The sequence below is a fragment of the Protopterus annectens genome, chromosome 7.part1 (assembly GCF_019279795.1).
Source record: "Protopterus annectens isolate FY-2018-M chromosome 7.part1, PAN1.0, whole genome shotgun sequence".
Classification (NCBI taxonomy): Eukaryota; Metazoa; Chordata; order Ceratodontiformes; family Protopteridae; genus Protopterus; species Protopterus annectens.
Window position 1 is genome coordinate 449,551,538 of NC_056740.1, and position 18,728 is coordinate 449,570,265.

Below are 18,728 nucleotides of genomic sequence, written 5' to 3' on the forward strand. Positions count from 1 at the left end.
TAAAATCAAACAGAGAAAGTGCAAAACAATTTGAAAACCACAGAACAAACAGTGTACAAAATCATGAGCATCAGCTGTGAATACACAGAAAATGATGTGCAAACAGTGAACAAGTTACGTGAACAGCAGTTGTGAAAACAGTGCAAGCAGTAGAACTCAGTTATCAGAGTATCGGCACACATTTGCACAGTAAAATGTGAGTGGGTAGCGCATGTTAAACAGTTGTAGATACTGATTCCTGCTAGCATGTGCTGTTGATGAATCAAGAGTTTGTAACAAATGGCAGTAAAATGAATGAGGTTAGAAGCTGATGATGTCACATGATACAGTCTGCTAACTGTGAGTCCAGTATGTCGAAAATCAGCAGACTGGTTTAGATACTAAGGAAGAAAAATGATGACCAATGAAATAAAAACTATATTTAAGTAGTTTTACACACCAGCAGAACTCTCAACTTATTGGCGCAAACAGTCTGGACAAAGCCAAAAATAATGTGGGGACAAAGCCCCTAAAACAGGGACAAGTTTTAAATATTGCTCTCATAAACTTAGAAGGATGCTGTAATAAAACATCTTGTGTTACCATGCATTTTCTGAAGGATATGACGTCTGAAACTCAAATGCTTGTCATTATATAATGAATTCGGTCTTCACTGATTTGCCACAAAAATCCAGAAAACCACAAATTTTATGAGGAACAGACAAAAAATATGAGACAAAAATCTGGGCATTCTCTGAAAATTTGGACAGTTGAGAGGTATGCACATCAGCTGATAGTAATTACTTTTACATCTTGATTTCAGGGAATTTCTGGTAAGCACTTGGATGCTACCTTTGTTTTGAAGGGACAGCATGAGTGAGGACTAGAACTAGGGCTGAATGAAGTCTGTAGCTGAAAGTGTGGGTAATACCTTTATAGAAGAAATACATCCATTTTCTTTTGAGTTGGCACTTAAAGGGTGTGCCTCAGCTCTGTCTTCACTACAGCCTTGTCACTTAACTTCTAAAAGGAACAATATGAGAGTGCAAAGTATAAGTATAAGCAGACCAGTGGCCAACATCGTTGGCGGACATTTGTCATCAAATGAGCCAGAATTATTGTAGTGTCTTAGAAAGTGACTGGATGTACCACTGAATCTTGTATCTTTGAAAACCTTTCCTTGATATGATTTATATACTGGTTGTTCATCATCCGTTTGGTCCTCATCACTAAAATGAACGTGCTTTCTCTGTTGAGATTGAGAAGGTGTAATGTAGTCCCATGTTTGTCTGCGTGTTCCAAAATTTTGAATACACATCATTGACATGTCACTAAATGTTTTGTAGTTTTCATCAACCCATTTAATAAGGTCTTCTGCTTTCCACAGAAAGACCATTATAAGTGCAGTTGCATCACCCTCTGCAGTATGGCTGTTCTGTGGGTATCGTTTATAGAACTGGAAGAACAGGTCACGAAGGTTGTAAAGCTTCCTTTTTTTCTTAAAATTAGACGTTTGATCATAAGAACATTGATCCGTTTTATCAACAGCTCTTATTGCCACTAAGCTATCAACACAGAATATGTCATCCAAGATGCAGGAATCGATCAAGAATAATTCTGCCTTCAGCAGTGGAAAATCATATTTGTAGCCATTATGTGCTACCAAACAGACTGGTTGTGCTTGTCGATCAAGGAAAGCTTTTAACAGACACGCCACATTAGTGTTGAAGGGTTTCTTCTGATTATCTTGTAGGAGGTTGTTACTAAGTCTAGTCACGGTGCTGGCAGATGGTGCAATCGGTTTGTCTGGGTCTATGTAAAGGCATAGCTTGTCAGCGACTCTAGGAAAAAGTGGCTCCGGATTTGTAAAAGAACTTGTAGACTGAGGATTATCCAGCGAGTACCTATTCACTGCGATCATACACAGTTCTGTTACTTTAGGATGCTGCAAAGGTAAGCCAGTAGCTTCCAGGTCAAGAAACACAAATGTTCGAAAGCGCTTCCTGGTATGATAGGAAAAGAACTGCATCTTTTAATTCAGAAGCCTGAAACAAACAAAAATCCAGTTTATATTAATGTCTAATGATTATAAACATAACAAATACAGTCTGTGAGTGTGAGAGCTGCATGCTAGTAAACCAGTAATGCAGGTATTACATAGAGCAATGACAGATTCATTATTTTTTCCAGTCTGTGCACATTCACACATTTTATTGTCTTATAAAAATATGAGGTTACACTAAACAGGCACTTCAAACTACTTTGTGCCTTATAGGCATTTTGAACCTTAATTATTTTATGCAAATGTATCTTTTTTCATGGCACCTGACCTGTAAACTTCTTGTAAGTTTTAGCCACTCATAATATGCTGTAGACCTGCCAACCCTCCCTCCCAAAAAAAGAATAAAACTGTAGAGTTATAATATTGTAATGAAAATGCCTGAAGGCACAGGGGCATATGTGGATCTGTCACAGAAGGCTGGTAAACAGAGGCGTATAAACCATTTTCATTTGGTTTCTGTGTATCTGCAAAGAGACTTTGTTCCACTCTGTACTGTGGTAGAAAGACAAAGATTTGTGAATTTATATGCTATGTGCAAATTGCATGGTCTATATCAGCCCCTCTAGTAATGCCAGATATACAGGGTCCTAATTCCCGAACGGTCCTTTACCCCAGAATACGGACACCAGCACGACCACTATCCTGAAGGGTGTGCAAGGTATCTGTAATCATATCAGCATCAGTAACTTGCAGTTAAATCAGTCTGCATTTAGTGGAGTTCATAGGTTCTTAGCTTCATAGGTTCATACTAGGCTATCTGCCCTAGGGCATTTATAAGCCCAGCCAGAGTGTGTTTGGCTTTCGCCACCCATTTTAAATTAATTTTGCTATGCCCTTTTTCGAGGTTAGTATACTGTGCCTCTGTCTAACAGTAACACAGAAGTGACACCCGGGGTAAACCTACGATCTCCCATCCACTCATCAAGATTCCTCTTGAAGAGAGTCAATGAGGGACTGCCTAACCTGGACTGGGATTTTATTCCAGAGTGAATGGAGCCTCTGTGTTATGAATTTGTCTCTCCAGCATGTCCTATTTATTTCAGTGCTGAGGTTCAAGTCTCTCGAGCACGTAGCTCGATGGGATTTGGATTTTCTGAGGTGCAGCATGTCCATTAATTCCGGGTTGGACATGGCTTTATACGTCAGGCACAGATCGCCTCTGAGCAGGCAGTATACCACTGAGTAGAGCTGGAGTTTCTTTAACCGGGCAGCATATGGCATCTGTTTGAGCCCTTTGATCCTCTTGGTGAGGTACTTTTGGGGTCTTTCCAGTTGCTGCAGGTGTCTGGTAAGGTACATCCCAAAAGGGGCATTGTACTCAATTATGGGCCTGATGAGGGATGAGTAAAGAGGCACGATGACCTTCTCTGATCTAGATGTGAATCCCTTCATGATTAGGTGGGCTATATAAAATGTTTTTCTAACCACTTTGGCCACGTGGTTGTCAAATGAGAGATTGCTATCAACTTGGGTCCCCAGGTCCCTAATTACTTCTTCTGTACTTAATGGATTATCACCTATGTGGTAATTTGTGGGCACTTTGTTTTTGCCAAAGGGGATGACTATACACTTTTTGGTGTTTAGCTTGAGGCCATGGCTCTGGCACTAGTTGTCTGTTTCTATGAGGCCCTTTTGGAGGATGCTTGTGTTGGCTGGAGAGTCGATTATGGCGTCCACTTTGCAGTCATCTGCGAACTTGGTCAGCCACAGTCCTTCCGTGTTGGCCTGTACCTCCGAGAAATATATACCGAACAAGAGAGGTCCCAGGACTGAGCCTTGTGGGACGCCACTTGTAACTGGTTTGGAGTTTGACATGGCTCCAGCAATTCTAACCATGTGGGTTCTGTCCTTGAGCCAGTTTGCAACCCATCTAGTGACATAGGGGTTTATATTTAAGCTGGTGAGCTTATCTATAATGCCCGAGTGGGGTATTGTATTGAAGGCTTTGTGAGGTCCAGGTAGGCTGTGTGGACCACCTTCCCTCATCAATGGCCTTGGTGACTGTTTCAAAGAAATTGACCAGGTTTAAGAGGCAGGATCTGCCTTAACAAAGCTGAACTGGGTAGGATCCAGTGTCTGTAGGTCCCCAATATCTTTATTTATGAGGTCCATGATGATCCTTTCCATAGCTTTGCAGACCAAGCTAGTCAGGCTTATGGGGCGATAGTTTCCAGGATCCGTTGAGGCACCACCTTTGTGGAGAGGGACCTCTGTTGCTGTACGCCACTCTTTGGGTACATATCCTGTAGTAAGGCTGAGATTGAACAGTAGTTTTATGTTTGGGTTTAGCTCTTCTTGGAGTTCATGTAGGATGCAGCCCGGGACACCGTCTGGTCCCATTGATGCTGTGTTTTTTGCTTTGGAGGGGGCGGCTCTTACCTGAGCATCTGAGATGTCAGGGGCAGCACTCTGCTGGGATAGATATTTGCCCTTTTGGTGGGGGGCCGCGACTTTGCGCTGAACCTGTCCGCTAGGATGTTGGCCATGTCTGTGGGTTCGTGTATTTTTGTCATTTTGGACTAATTCTGAGCATATCTGGGAATTCCCACCCAGGTTCCTAACATAACTAAAGAAAGCCTTGTGATTATCCTTAGTGTCCTGTGCAATTTTTCTCTTGAAGCTGGCCTTAGACGATTTTATGAGTGCCTGTAGTTTTTTGCTAATACTGATCAGAGATGCCTTCCCTTTTTGGGATTTTGCTCTATCATGTAGTAGCTTCCTCCTTCTATTGTATAGTGTGTTTATGGCTGGGGTCCACCAGACAGGACGTCTGCCTTTGGAGGATTGGGTCTTGGTTTTATTTGGGATTGCATGATCCATGCATTCCTGAAGGTGTTCATAGAATGTGTTAATAAAGGATTCTGCAGTCTGGGCCATATTTTCTACAGGCCCGGGGGCTTTGAAGGATTCCACCTCAGTTTTGAGGAGTGTGAAATTTGCTTTAGAGAAGTTTTTCACTGTGGTTTTCTGGGCAGGGGGTGGGGTCGGGATGTGAATATCCGGTGAGATTAGTTTATGGTCTGATCTTACCAGTGAGGGATGCACTTCTGGTCTGGAGCATAGAGTCCCCATGTTGGTGATGATCAAGTCCAGTATGTTTTCCCCTCTTGTGGGAGTGGTAACAAGTTGTTCCATAGCATTTGAGTTTATAAATTCTAGGAACCTTTGGGCTAGGGTGTTGGAGCTAGAGTAATGCTTCCAGTCTATGTTTGGGTAGTTGAAGTCACCCAATATAATGGTGTTTGGAGAGACCTTCATATTTTCCAGTGTTCTCAGGAAGGCCATGTGGGGTTCCTGGGTTTGGGAGGGTGGTCTGTAGCAGGCTATAAACTGGAAGGCAGTTTTACTCACTGTTAGTTGCACATGGATAGTCTCTGATGCTTCATGCTGTGCCACCAACCTGGAGGTGTGGGTATCTTTGACGAATATTGATACTCCCCCTCCTTTTGTGGTTCGGTCCAAGTTTTGGGGCTGAAAAGCATGGTATGAGGTATAACCTGGTAGTGCTGGGGTGCTCTCGGGAGCCTTGAACCAGGTTTCTGTTACTGCACAGATATTGATGTTCTCCATGCTAAGGAGAATTTTGAGTGCATGCATCTTGAGGTTTAGACTTCTGGCATTGAGTAGCATTACTCTTAGTTTCTTATCCCTTGTGATACCTATGGAGGTGGGTTTGTCTTTTGAGCCTTGCCTAAAAAAGGCACTATGGGGGCAGCAAGAGCCTTTGCCAATATCCGAAAGCCCAGGGGTGACAGGTGGAAGCCGTCCCTAGCGAAGCATCATAGCTTGTCGAGCATGTCATCCCAGGCTGACAGGCATTGGATCCCCTTTGAATGACACTAATACTTAAGCCAATTGTTGAAATTGATCATCTTGTCTTCATATTGTGGCATCATTCTTGGTGAGGGTAAGATGCTACTCAAGGTCAGGGTCATACCGGCCTGGGCTACATGCTCAGAGAGCTCCTCTATGTCTCTTTTCATGTAGTCCAGGGAGGTACATCTCAGGTCATTCACACCAGCATGGACAATGACTGAGTCATATTTGTACTTGCCTTGGAGTGACCTGAGTGCTTGTGTTATGTGGCGGATCCTAGCACCCGACAGGCAGCTCACCGTGACCTTCTCCTTGTTCAGCCTGGTGAGCGGGACGTCAGTGTGCCTGACGATAGAGTCACCTATTACAAGTGTATCAGGTGTGTTGTTTAGCCTTAAGGGCTGTGACTGTTTGGCACACTGGCTTTGTAAGCTATGTGTTGCACGTGTTTTGTTTTGGGGTAGCGGTTGCTTGGGTATCTGCTTTGGAGGTCTCTGCTGCTTAGGCAGATTTTTATTTAGAGCCTCCGAGTATGTTTTTGTGTGTTTATGTGTTTGGTTTGCTGTCGTGGTAGGTCTATGTCAGACTGGAATTGTAGTGAGTGTGGTTTCCTTCTCCTCCTGACTGGTTACGCCAGTACTGAGTTGAGAGAGCTTAGCCTCCAATTTGGCTATACGGTTGCATCTCTCACATGTGTTGGAATTTGTTGGGAGGAGGGGAGGGTTGTCCGTCTACATGAGGCAGTTGTAACATTGCCTCAAGATTCTCAGATTCACAAGCTGGACCGGAGAGGAGATTGACAACTGACCTTTGGACATGCCAGAATAGTATTGGGAATTCCTTTATAATTGAAAAAAGGGCCAATGGGGAACAAGGTACTCAAGGGGAGTTTGTGAGGGTGTAGTGCTTTTAATTTTTAGTGCTGACTTATATAATTGCTTTAGTGAGCAAGTGCCAGGTAACTTAAATGCAATGTGTTACAGGTAACTTAAATGCAAAAATGACAAACAGTAACTTTCTTTCAAGTGAAACAAGGAAATAAGTACAGTAAGCAATGCAGATATCACTAGGGATCCACAGAAGTGCTGAAAAGCCGCGTTTTAGGTGGAATTAGCGTTTCAGGGAAATAACAAGCAAACAAACAACAAACATACAAACATAGCTAGATTCAGCAGGCCTGGATCTAGTCTATGCTATAGCAAACAAGGTGTACCAATTTCAGTAAGAAACAGTTCAAATATGCAGGCACTATAAGCCTTTAACCAGAAATTCCCAGCTCAGAAGGGCAGAGTCCAGCCTCTCCTCCCACAAGAGTGCAGACCACGAACCTTCTTAATGTAAAATAACTGGCCTGAAGCCCAAGTGCTTAAACCAGAACTAATATATTTTTAGAATAACAGACACTGAGCCCTCAATCAGCAGTTCCCAACTTAGAAGGATGTAAGCTACCTGTCCTGCCACCACAGTGCAGTTCCTTTTCTGTTGCTGATGTTACACCTTGAATATAGTACCCCCACCCATATGTATGCTTCTCTGAATTATATCCCTGATTTATGAATGAGTGAACAGTGGCAGGATATAGATGGTTTAGAGGAAGTCAACAAAAATATGCATTATCTGCACTTATACCATATTTTTTCACCACAGCATTTTATTAAAATATCTCCAAAATGAAAAATAACACAAGCATAGAACAATCATTTTGAATGGGGAATTATATAAACAAGACGAAGTATCAGAACTGTAGTAAAACGGAAAAAAAAAGAAAATATAGTTTTCGTTTGTTAATAACAAGTGTGGATACTACAAGTCTGAGAAAACACTCTTAACAGATAAAGTTGCAATAAGCTGATGTGGTTACTGCAAGTGTGAGAAAACATTCTGAGATAGAGTATTTATATTCTGAAATAAACAAGCATCCTGAAAGTAAAGAAAGACAGTTGATTCACAAGCATAGCACACTTATCACGTAAGTAGTGATTTTATATGAATGCTAGTGCATAAAGAATGTAGTGTGTGATTCACAAGCATGAGACACTTGTACAGCTGGAAGATGAGGTAGTCAAAATGACTGGAGTGGCACAAGGGTATCTGTGGTATAAGAAAACAATTAAAGTGAAGTTTATAAAACTGTATATACTACAATTAGCTAATAAAACATGGTGAGATGCTCTGAGTATAGTGGCCTGTGTAACTAAAATAAGATCCAAATTATTATTTAAAAATAAAAGCATAAGATTCAAAGAATACAAAACAAGCTGAAACAGAATTAACAAGGATCCATTTAGTAACTATCGAAACGTACAGAGCATTACAGCTCTGAACTGTTCATGAGCTGCTCCCTGTTATCTAGCGGTACAGGGTTTGAGTCCTTCCACCTCCATTTACCCACTGTGTGACTGAACAAGTCACTTAACCAGACAGGGTCCTGGCTCACTCCTAAGAAGTATCATTTGTGTCTGATAGGCTTACCTAGTTAACAAAGGAATAAAGCAAGTAAATGCTTTCAGCATAAAAGTATTACAAGAGATCATCTGACATAAGTGTTTCTGTGCAGATCACTAACAGAATCAGAATGAATCCACAAAAACACTGTCAGCACAATAATACAACACATACATTCTATTCTACATGGTGTTGGTCTAGTTTGTACCTCACATAAGACATTAAAACAACTACATGAAGAATAGCAAGTAAGATGCAATAAATTTAATAAGTCATTAACCTGTCGACAATTATCTCAAGTCAGTGATAAAACAAAAATCATACTAAGTCCATATTACTCCACAACAGAATACATTTTTTTAGGTGACCAACATTTCAGTGTGAGTACACGACTAAAGGCTTCCATTGAGAGTACTCATTACAGCCGAGTGACGTCTCCAGGCGTTTCTGCAGTTACCTCCTACTGCACTTCTAGGCGTCAAATATTGCCTGTTCATATTTGCACTGATATTTCCAAAACCATGCTACATACAAGGTATCAGAATATTTTATCTTGAAGCATGCATGATGGCAAACACAACTGTATTGATATATGACCTCCATCAATTATTATTTGGTAGAACTATAAGGTGATCACTTCATTTTTTCAAGGCTGAAGCCACACCCACTGGGAGTTACAGGTGCACACTTAAAAGAACTCTACTGGAGGGAATGAGTGTATGGTTGTAACAGGGACCTATACTCAGATAATAAATTGGTACCCAATAACTAAAATTTACAAGTTTGATAAATGTCTAGAAAATGTTAAAGAAATACTCTGACATTAAACAAATAGTTGCAATGGTACTATAACGAGCAAACATATAATTCAATCAAATGGATAGCTGTAGAATAATGTGTGTACGTCTCTTTAAGAAGCTATCCAAGGGCTTGCACAGGTGTATAAATACTGAACACGTATGAGCCTGACTGCCATTTTGTAATAAATTGTTGAAATGTAAGCATGTCTGCATGTAAGGTCTGTCTGTTAATCAGTTTGTTTAGATGCTTTATTACACAGAAACACATCAGAATGGATAGCAGCATCATTAAATATAAACAAAAAGTTACTGGTGGTCTCTGGGCCATATTCAAAGTGGTGGCAGTGTTACCATGCAAGAGATCACACAGGTGACTATATTTTAAGGCATCTATGCTGATGACCTAATAGAGAATGATTTTGACAATGCAGCACCTTGTGTGCATGCTGCTACACACAGCCAGGCATGAAGGCAATCATGTGGGGAAGGCTGTAGGGTGGAGATCCAGCTGGGACCAACCTACATCACCAGCTCAGGCTGCCAATGTGACTACCTCGGAAGGGGAGCTGGCCAGTAGAAACAAACTGGCAACTGAGTCGCAGCACCAGAAAATTCCTGCAATTCCCATGGAAGGTGGTACTTCTAGGGTGATTGTCATCGGGGAGAACTTGATGCACCACTGGTAGATGGTACCAGAATTCCTTTGGGAGAGATGTTGGGAAGGGTCACCAAATAGAAGATGAGACAGGCTCAGCTCTCAGACTCTGTTTTACAGGGTTTGAAGTAAATAGCCATAAAGGCTATTCCCATATATTGGGACAGAGATTTATTTGTACAGGGAATGGATCCCTAAAGTAGGGGAGACTTAGCACATCAATCAGTAGTACTAAGAGTCTGTCTACAGGCACTTCTATCCATAGCCCATGATATTCATTTTACTGGTCATATGGCCATAAAGCACACTAAATGATGGTACAGGCATAATTTTCTTTGGCCAGGAATTGCAAAAGACATCACAGGGTACTGCAGGACCTATGATTAGTGCCAAATGATTGGCAAAACAAAGCTGCTTTCATGCCTATATCTGTTATTTAGGAACCATTTCAGAGGGTAGCTATGGATATTGTAGGACCTCTGAGTTCCCCAAGTTCCACAGATCAAACATATATTCTGGTAGTGGTGGATTCTGACACTAGATATCCAGAAATGGTGGTATTGTCATCCATTAAAGGAAATAAAGTGGAGATGTTTAGTAGATATTTTCAGCAGGGTGTGTTTTCATAAAAAATACTGACAGAGATGCCAACTTTATGCCAGACCTGTTGGCATGTTTGTGGAAGTGGTTGTGAGGTAAAGCATTTACAAAAAGAAAAATCCATGGTATCCCACGAAGTCTCTGAAAAACCCAGTGTGCAACCTATACTGGGTCAAAAATCAAACTAAGAAGAAACATCACAGTGTGGAGGGTGTGATGTTCACTTCCTGAATTATGTTATGGACCTAGTACACTTAATAAAAATCAAACTGTAAAACACCTGCTACAAAGTAATCAAACAGAAAATAGGTAGAGTCCGCAGCTGAGTTAAAAATGGAGTATCCTTTATTGAAGCGCACAAACAAGCGATCCTAGTTGAGTATAATGAAAAGCATTAAAATCATTCCTGCAGCCAAGTCCCCCTTCCCCCCTTACCACCATAGTGTAATCTGAGACTGTGCTACCTAAAAAATGAAACTAAAAAGCTAAATTAAAATATAAGACCGGCTTATTAAAACTTTATATAGGCTAACCAACTAATGCAAAACTTTATTAATTAAGAAACTAACTAACTAACAAAATGACTAACTAACTAAATAACAAAAAGATCTACCAGAATAAATAATAATAAATATAAACTATACCACTTTTAACAAAGATTGCTTTTGTATCAAGTAAATACTTATCAGGTTTGTGTGTCAAAAACAAAACATAATATGAATGAACACGTGTGTAAATCTACAAGTGAAAACCTAAGTAAAATGAAATACTTAAAAATAATTGCTAAGGTGAAATACAGTGATAAATGTTAAAAATAAAGCACTAAGGCCATGGGGATCTGTTAAAGTGTGGCATCTAACTAAGAAAACAATTAGTCTGAATGTGTAAGAGTGCACTCAAGAGTAATTACAACCTTTAAAACAGAAAAAGAAAAAGACTAGGCCCGTGCACATCGTGTGCACTATCAGACTAGGCCCGTGCACATCGTGTGCACTATCAGACTAGGCCCGTGCACATCGTGTGCACTATCAGACTAGGCCCGTGCACATCGTGTGCACTATCAGACTAGGCCCATGCACATCGTGTGCACTATCAGACTAGGCCCGTGCACATCGTGTGCACTATCAGACTAGGCCTGTGCACATTGTGTGCACTATCAGACTTTTACTGCCTAAAAGGAAAAAGTGTTCAGTTTAAAATCTAAAGTAGCATTTAATGTGGAGCCATCAAAAATTATTACTGTATGAGCCATCAAAATATATCCTTTATAACACTGTAAGTTAAAAGAAGCAAACCATGCTTGATATTTGTTTTTAAATACAATATAAGTAAGTAATGTCAGCATTAATCAGTCTCATAACAGATGTTTAAAAAACAGGGGGGTCAAGTTTTATGGGTTCTAGTATGCTGTTTATGGAGCAATAATAATTAAGCCCTGGTTTTCTAAAAGAGTTCAGTTTCAGCTGCCACAGTAGTTCACGTTTTTCTAAAAGATGAGGGATATGTCCTTCCAGTTCCAAAAGGACCACACAATCAGTAATTTGAAATTTAAAGGCAGTGTGTCTTTTATGAAGCTGCAGGTGCTGGGCCAGTGCATTATTCTTGCACTTAGCTCTAATTTCAAAAAAGATGGCCAGAAATCCTTCTTTTAAGTCTATTGAGTGTTTTCCCCACATAAAATGCTTCAGTCATTTCAGCTCACCCTGTAATCCACGTGCAATCAGTTACAGTCACCTCCTGCACTGGTTTTAATTTTAATCATTTTCTTTATTGGCTTAACAGAACCACCCTCTGTAACCACTCCCTTGCTCCAAACAACCTGATTATACATAAATAATGAATGTTTTTATGCTTGTCATTATACTCAGCTAGGATCGCTTGTTTGTGTGTTTCAATAAAGGATATTCCATTTTAAAGGAAAACTCCACCTTCTCCATCAGTTTAACTCAACTCTTAGGTTGCTTTTCTCCCTACAATATGATTCCAGTACTGCATGGGCACTACCTGCAACCTGCTTGTACTTTATAAAAACATTCTTTCCTCGCTTTGGTATCAAAGGAAGGGAAAGACCACACACTTTTTTAAGCTTAACTTCTCACATAAGTTGAAGAGGAATTTGCCTACACTTGCATGACATACCACAGACACAGATATTAGTAGTCAGGAGCTCAGGCTGCTGTAAACAAGACAGAGAGGTGTGGCATACCACAGACACAGATATTAGTAGTCAGGAGCTCAGGCTGCTGTAAACAAGACAGAGAGGTGTGACATACCACAGACACAGATATTAGTAGTCAGGAGCTCAGGCTGCTGTAAACAAGACAGAGAGGTGTGACATACCACAGACACAGATATTAGTAGTCAGGAGCTCAGGCTGCTGTAAACAAGACAGAGAGGTGTGACATACCACAGACACAGATATTAGTAGTCAGGAGCTCAGGCTGCTGTAAACAAGACAGAGAGGTGTGACATACCACAGACACAGATATTAGTAGTCAGGAGCTCAGGCTGCTGTAAACAAGACAGAGAGGTGTGACATACCACAGACACAGATATTAGTAGTCAGGAGCTCAGGCTGCTGTAAACAAGACAGAGAGGTGTGACATACCACAGACACAGATATTAGTAGTCAGGAGCTCAGGCTGCTGTAAACAAGACAGAGAGGTGTGACATACCACAGACACAGATATTAGTAGTCAGGAGCTCAGGCTGCTGTAAACAAGACAGAGAGGTGTGACATACCACAGACACAGATATTAGTAGTCAGGAGCTCAGGCTGCTGTAAACAAGACAGAGAGGTGTGACATACCACAGACACAGATATTAGTAGTCAGGAGCTCAGGCTGCTGTAAACAAGACAGAGAGGTGTGACATACCACAGACACAGATATTAGTAGTCAGGAGCTCAGGCTGCTGTAAACAAGACAGAGAGGTGTGACATACCACAGACACAGATATTAGTAGTCAGGAGCTCAGGCTGCTGTAAACAAGACAGAGAGGTGTGACATACCACAGACACAGATATTAGTAGTCAGGAGCTCAGACTGCTGTAAACAAGACAGAGAGGTGTGGCATACCACAGACACAGATATTAGTAGTCAGGAGCTCAGGCTGCTGTAAACAAGACAGAGAGGTGTGAAACTGTTTTCCATTTTCTTTACTGCAGAGAGGAAGAGAAACTTACACTGATTCACAGCTGCTTCCCATGTAGCCATGCCTTTCATAGCAAAACAGAAGAATTAGATCAGTTAATAGTTCAAAGGCAGTTGTCACCTTTTTTGACAAATTTGCATAAGCAGCATCACAGTATTGAAATGCTAAGCTTTAAACTTTAAATGTTTGTTGATTACACTACTTTACATTTAAATATGACTTGAATGTAGCATCAAATATATCTGTGACATTTAGAGAAAAGTCAGACAATATTTCTTCTTGTACATTTTGTAAAGTTATCAGCACATTTACCAAAGTGTAGGGGAGGGGCTATCAATTCATCTTGGACTATAAAAAGATACTTTGAGCAAAGGCCTGCAATTTAGCAACTATTTTGGCTGCAGCTGTATAATTCCTTAGTATACTATAAAACAAGCCTTGAGACACACACAAAGGAGGGCCCTTCAAGAAATAAAAGAATCAGTCCTGTTACAGACACTATACAAGATGACAGTGACTGACACTAATCCCATTATATGTCAATGGAATGGGAATACACCGCTACTTCCTTATGTCTAGCATGACTTATATATAAAGCAGGCCTGAAATGGATTATGGGAAAGATGGGAAAGAGAAAGGCTTGAAGAAAAATAAGATCACGTTGATTTGTCAAGCCCCATTAATAGCCATTTTGCATAAAACATATTAAAAGAAGCAGACAGAGTGATTATGACATGTTAAAATAACTCAGAAAACAGAGAAAGAGTGAAAAAATTGATTTTTTTTAGTTCTAAGGTGGAGTTGGCCTTTAATTCAGCTGTGGACTACCTACTATTTTCTATTTGATTATTTTGTAGCACGCATTTTATGGTTCGATTTTTATTACGTGAACTAGGTGCATAACATAATTCAGGAAGTGAACATCACACTCTCCATACTGCGAAGTTTCTTCAGTGTAAAGCATTTAAAGACTCCCCCCTACCATCCACAGACAAAAGTTCTGTTGTAGAGGTTTAACTCTGCACTGAAGGCCACCTTAAGAGCATATTCAGATCACTTTAAGAGGTAGTAGGACTAGTTCCTGTCAGATAGGTTCATAGGATCGTAGGCGTGTACTAGGCTAATGGCCATGGAGCCTTTACAAGCCTAGCCCACAGAAGTGCCCTGGCATTGTGCTGCCCGACGTCAATTCCCAGTGCCTCTATCAAGTAGAGCCACTGGAGTGATCCCCGGGGTGAACTTTCTATTTCCCATCCACTCATCAAGATTTCTCTTGAAGAGGACAAGTGAGGTGCTCTGCTTGACATATATGGGAAGTCTGTTCCAGAGCATGGCCAGTCTCTGGATTATGAACCTGCCCCTCCAGCGTGTTCTGTTGCTTATGGTAATGAGGTTGAGGTCTCTGGAGAGTGTGGTGCAGGGGGATTGAGATTTCTTTAGATGTAGCATTTCTAACAGAGCTGGGACAGACATGGCTTTGTAAGTCAAGCAGAGCTCACCTCTTAGTAGATGATATGAGACAGAGAATAGCTGGAGTTTTTGAGTCTGTCCATGTACGACATGTGTTTAAGGCCTAGGATCCTCTTCGTGAGGTACTTTTGTGGCCTTTCCAGCTGTTTCATGTGTCTAGTGTGGTACATGCCAAATGGGGCATTACACTCAATGACTGGCCTAATGACAGAAGAGTAGAGAGAGATGATGACCTTTTTCTTCCTAGATGCAAAACCCTTGGTAATGAGATGTGCCACATAGAAGGACATTCTGACCACAGTGGCAATGTGGTGGTCGAAGGAGAGGTTGCTTTCAACCTGTGTCCCCAGATCTCTAATAATGCCTTCAGTTTTCAGTGGGCTCCCATGAATGTGGTAATTAGTGGGAACTGAGTTTTTCCCAAAGGGGATGATGGCACATTTTTTGGCATTCAGTTTAAGGCCATGGTTTTGACACCAGTCATTGGTCTCAGTGAGGCCTTTCTGTAGGATGCCTACATCACTTCAGGAGTTAATAATGGCTCCCAGCTTGCAGTCATCTGTGAACTTGGTCAGCCAGAGTCTCTCCATGTTGGCCTGGACTTCTGAGAACATAAATCCATTTTCTAAAAGATGAAACTATAATAACTGATATTAATGAGTGATTGTAATCTTTAGTGATCAATAAGAAAATCTTATGTGTTAGTATGTAAACCATGAGTATGCATTCTTGCAGGATCTCCACATACACATATAAAGAGATGCTTATGCTTTTGAAATAATCCAGGCATTTGAAAGATGTCCTTGCCATTGAAGTGATCCAGGCATTTGGAAGTGGCTTGAACTTGTTTGTTCATTCATTCCTCAGTCAGGGAAAAGGTTGTTAATCTTTACCTACAAACCTCACAAACACTCTCTATCTCTAGCACCTGCATGCTCACACACATGTAGACACAAACGCACGCACACACACGCACACACACGCACACACACACACACACACACACACACACACACACACACACACACACACACACACACACACACACACACACACACACACACACACACACACACCACATATGCTGTATATCACATTTTTATACAAGCATCTGTTTTCAGGAAATTTAGCTCCAGAATAGCTGGTACCCAGTTTTTACTAAAATGAAAAGACTGTGCTTTCTGCACCACTCAGTTTTAGCTCCAGGGAAGTCTCTCATTGGCTCAAATGGACAACAGTGAAACAGATGAAAGAACCAAGGAGAACAGAGCAGCTGAGAGGAGTTGATTTGCAGATGAGTGGACCTATGTAAGCATGATGGGTGATGCTAGAGGGTCGCTTTTTTCTCATCTTTTTTTTGTAGGTTTATGGGGCTCCTCTGCCAGCACCCATCAGGGCCTGCATACTGTCTCCCCCTAGAATGACACCAATTGCATATCCAGTTGTAAAATCCAATTATCATGTCTTGATACCCAAGCATCATTCTTGGTGAAGGCCAAATACTATTCCAAGCCAGTGTCTTTCCTGCCACTAATATATGTTTAGTAAGTTCCATCATGCCTCTCTGAAAGTCCCTGTGGATGGAGCACCTCAGGTTATTCACCTCCAAACTGGTCACAGTTAAGTCATAGTCATATTTGTCTGGTTTAAGGGTCCTTTGAGCCCTTGTAACATCAGATTGTGGTATCAAACAAGCAGCATACACTCACTCTGTTTGTTTCCAACAGTAAGCATGGAGTCTGTATGTTTAACAGTGGAGTAACCTTTGACTTAAATACTTCTATGTGTAAAACCAGATGTAGTGGTCCTCGTGGACTTAAGCATGCTTTCCTGCTGACTCTTGCTATGCTGTGTGGAGTTTCAGTATGTGAGAATGAAAAAGTGATTGGTGTTGCCTTGCATGCTGGAGACTGGGATATTTTACAGTGTGTTTTAGGAGGTTTTGGCAAATGTTTCATTACAGCCTCAGCATACGTTATGTACCTAGTAGTGTGCTATGACTGATGTGCTGTGGATGTACGTTTGATTTCTGATTTAGAATCAGTAGTACATCATTAAGAGTCCTTAATGGCTTGCACAGCTTAGGGACCACAGAGCCCTTTCTTCAGAATCAGAAGTTGTGAAAGTTTTTGGGGTAGCGTGCTACCCCCAATGTAAGTGCTTTCTTGAATCCAAACTTGGCAACTTGTCTTTCTAGGAGGTAAGGCTGTCCTATTTCTATAATTAGACATTGACACATGGTTATGTCCACACTCATTTCACTGGTGAGGTGTTGTAGGTTTGTTCAGTCTTTCATGATATCATGACTAGAGCTTATACTCTAACAAAAATTGAGGAGACCACCCTCCTAAAACAAAACAAAACAAAAATATAAAAATACATTTTTGCATCAAAACCCTACAATTTAGTGTGTTTATGGTAACACGGGGTATCATTACTTGCAGCTGCTTCTGAAAATCTGAGAATATATTTTGTTGTTACAGCTGATCTTATGAATTTGTTTTGAGCTGTACCCATTGTTAATGGGTTACCTTAATTTGACTGAAACCCATTTGACTGACAAATAGTACTTCAGTACACTTTAAGGCAAATACTGATTTGTCCCCTTCCCCAATGTAATGCGACCCTGGAGTTAGTATATATAGTTAGGGGTTGAGTGGGGTGCACAGCCCCCCCACCTATTTTGGTTTAAATTCTGCACTTTTTGTGTTATATTCTTCTTTTAAACAAAACTAGGTGAGGGGCTTCACCCCAACCCCCCCAACTATATATACTAAATTTTATTTGCCTTAAAGTGTACTGAAGTACTAGTTGTCAGTCAAATGAGTTGTCAGTCAAATGGGTTTCAGTCAAATGAGTTTTCAGTCAAATGAAGGTAACCCCTTGCTAATACATCACAATGGATGGAACCCAAAGTAGCAGACAGACTGTTACATTTTATTTTTATTTACTTGTTTTATTTTCCATTTGGTAACTGGGTAAGTAATCTATGACCTGTGGACAAATGCATGAATATGAGCAACATTAAAATATATTACAGCCAGTGAATAAAACCAATACAAATCTCACATTAATGATAGTTCTGTACATTCAGACATACAGCTAAGGCAGAGGTGTAGTTGTTACATTAAGTAGCATTTCAAAATCATCACATTTTCAAAGTTGTAATAGAATGGCATACAATGAGAAATTAATTCCTGAATATTCACCCCTACAAGCATTAAAATTATGTACCTTGCATACAGTATATCACTGGTATAGCAGCAATATAAACTGACTGCTTGAGTACTATTTGTAACAGTTTAAAAATGTTATTATATAGTTAACCAGTCCCCTTGAAGTAATTACAACTTATCTCATTATGCAGGTAAATGAATAAGTTGTCCTGAACCTTGGAGTGAGTCTTGGGATTTTGCATCAGAAGGAAGTTTATTCCATAATGTTAAGCCAAGCCTGGAGAAGGCACATTCTCCAAATGGTGTTTTAAATGTGGGCCAGTTTAGGACAATAATAATCATCTTAATGGTTTCTCAGTAAGTATGGTTGCCCTGTGATATGAAGTTTTCTTTTTGGGGGGCAACACCCTTCATTTAGGCGTTTAAATATGAGAGTGCCAAGGAGGTAGGAGGATGTTGCTGTTACTGGGAGCCAATTAAGGCTCTTTAGGAGATTGCAGGGGTGAAAGTGCAAGTCTGCAAGAAGTGCAAATCTGCAAATTTAATTTTCAGCAGTCTGTAGTCTCTGAGTG

The 18,728-nt window shown here is 40.7% G+C and overlaps 1 protein-coding gene across 1 annotated transcript in view; it reads right to left on the reverse strand.

The window, feature by feature from the left end:
- Positions 1-716: 716 nt before the first annotated feature.
- LOC122807821 (three-prime repair exonuclease 1-like) overlaps positions 717-18,728 on the reverse strand; it is a 115,856-nt gene continuing 97,844 nt past the window's right edge. The window contains exon 2 of the mRNA XM_044078910.1: positions 717-2,024. Coding sequence (XP_043934845.1) covers positions 992-2,008 — 1,017 coding nt within the window. The 5' untranslated portion in view covers positions 2,009-2,024 and the 3' untranslated portion in view covers positions 717-991. The remainder of the gene's footprint in view (positions 2,025-18,728) is intronic.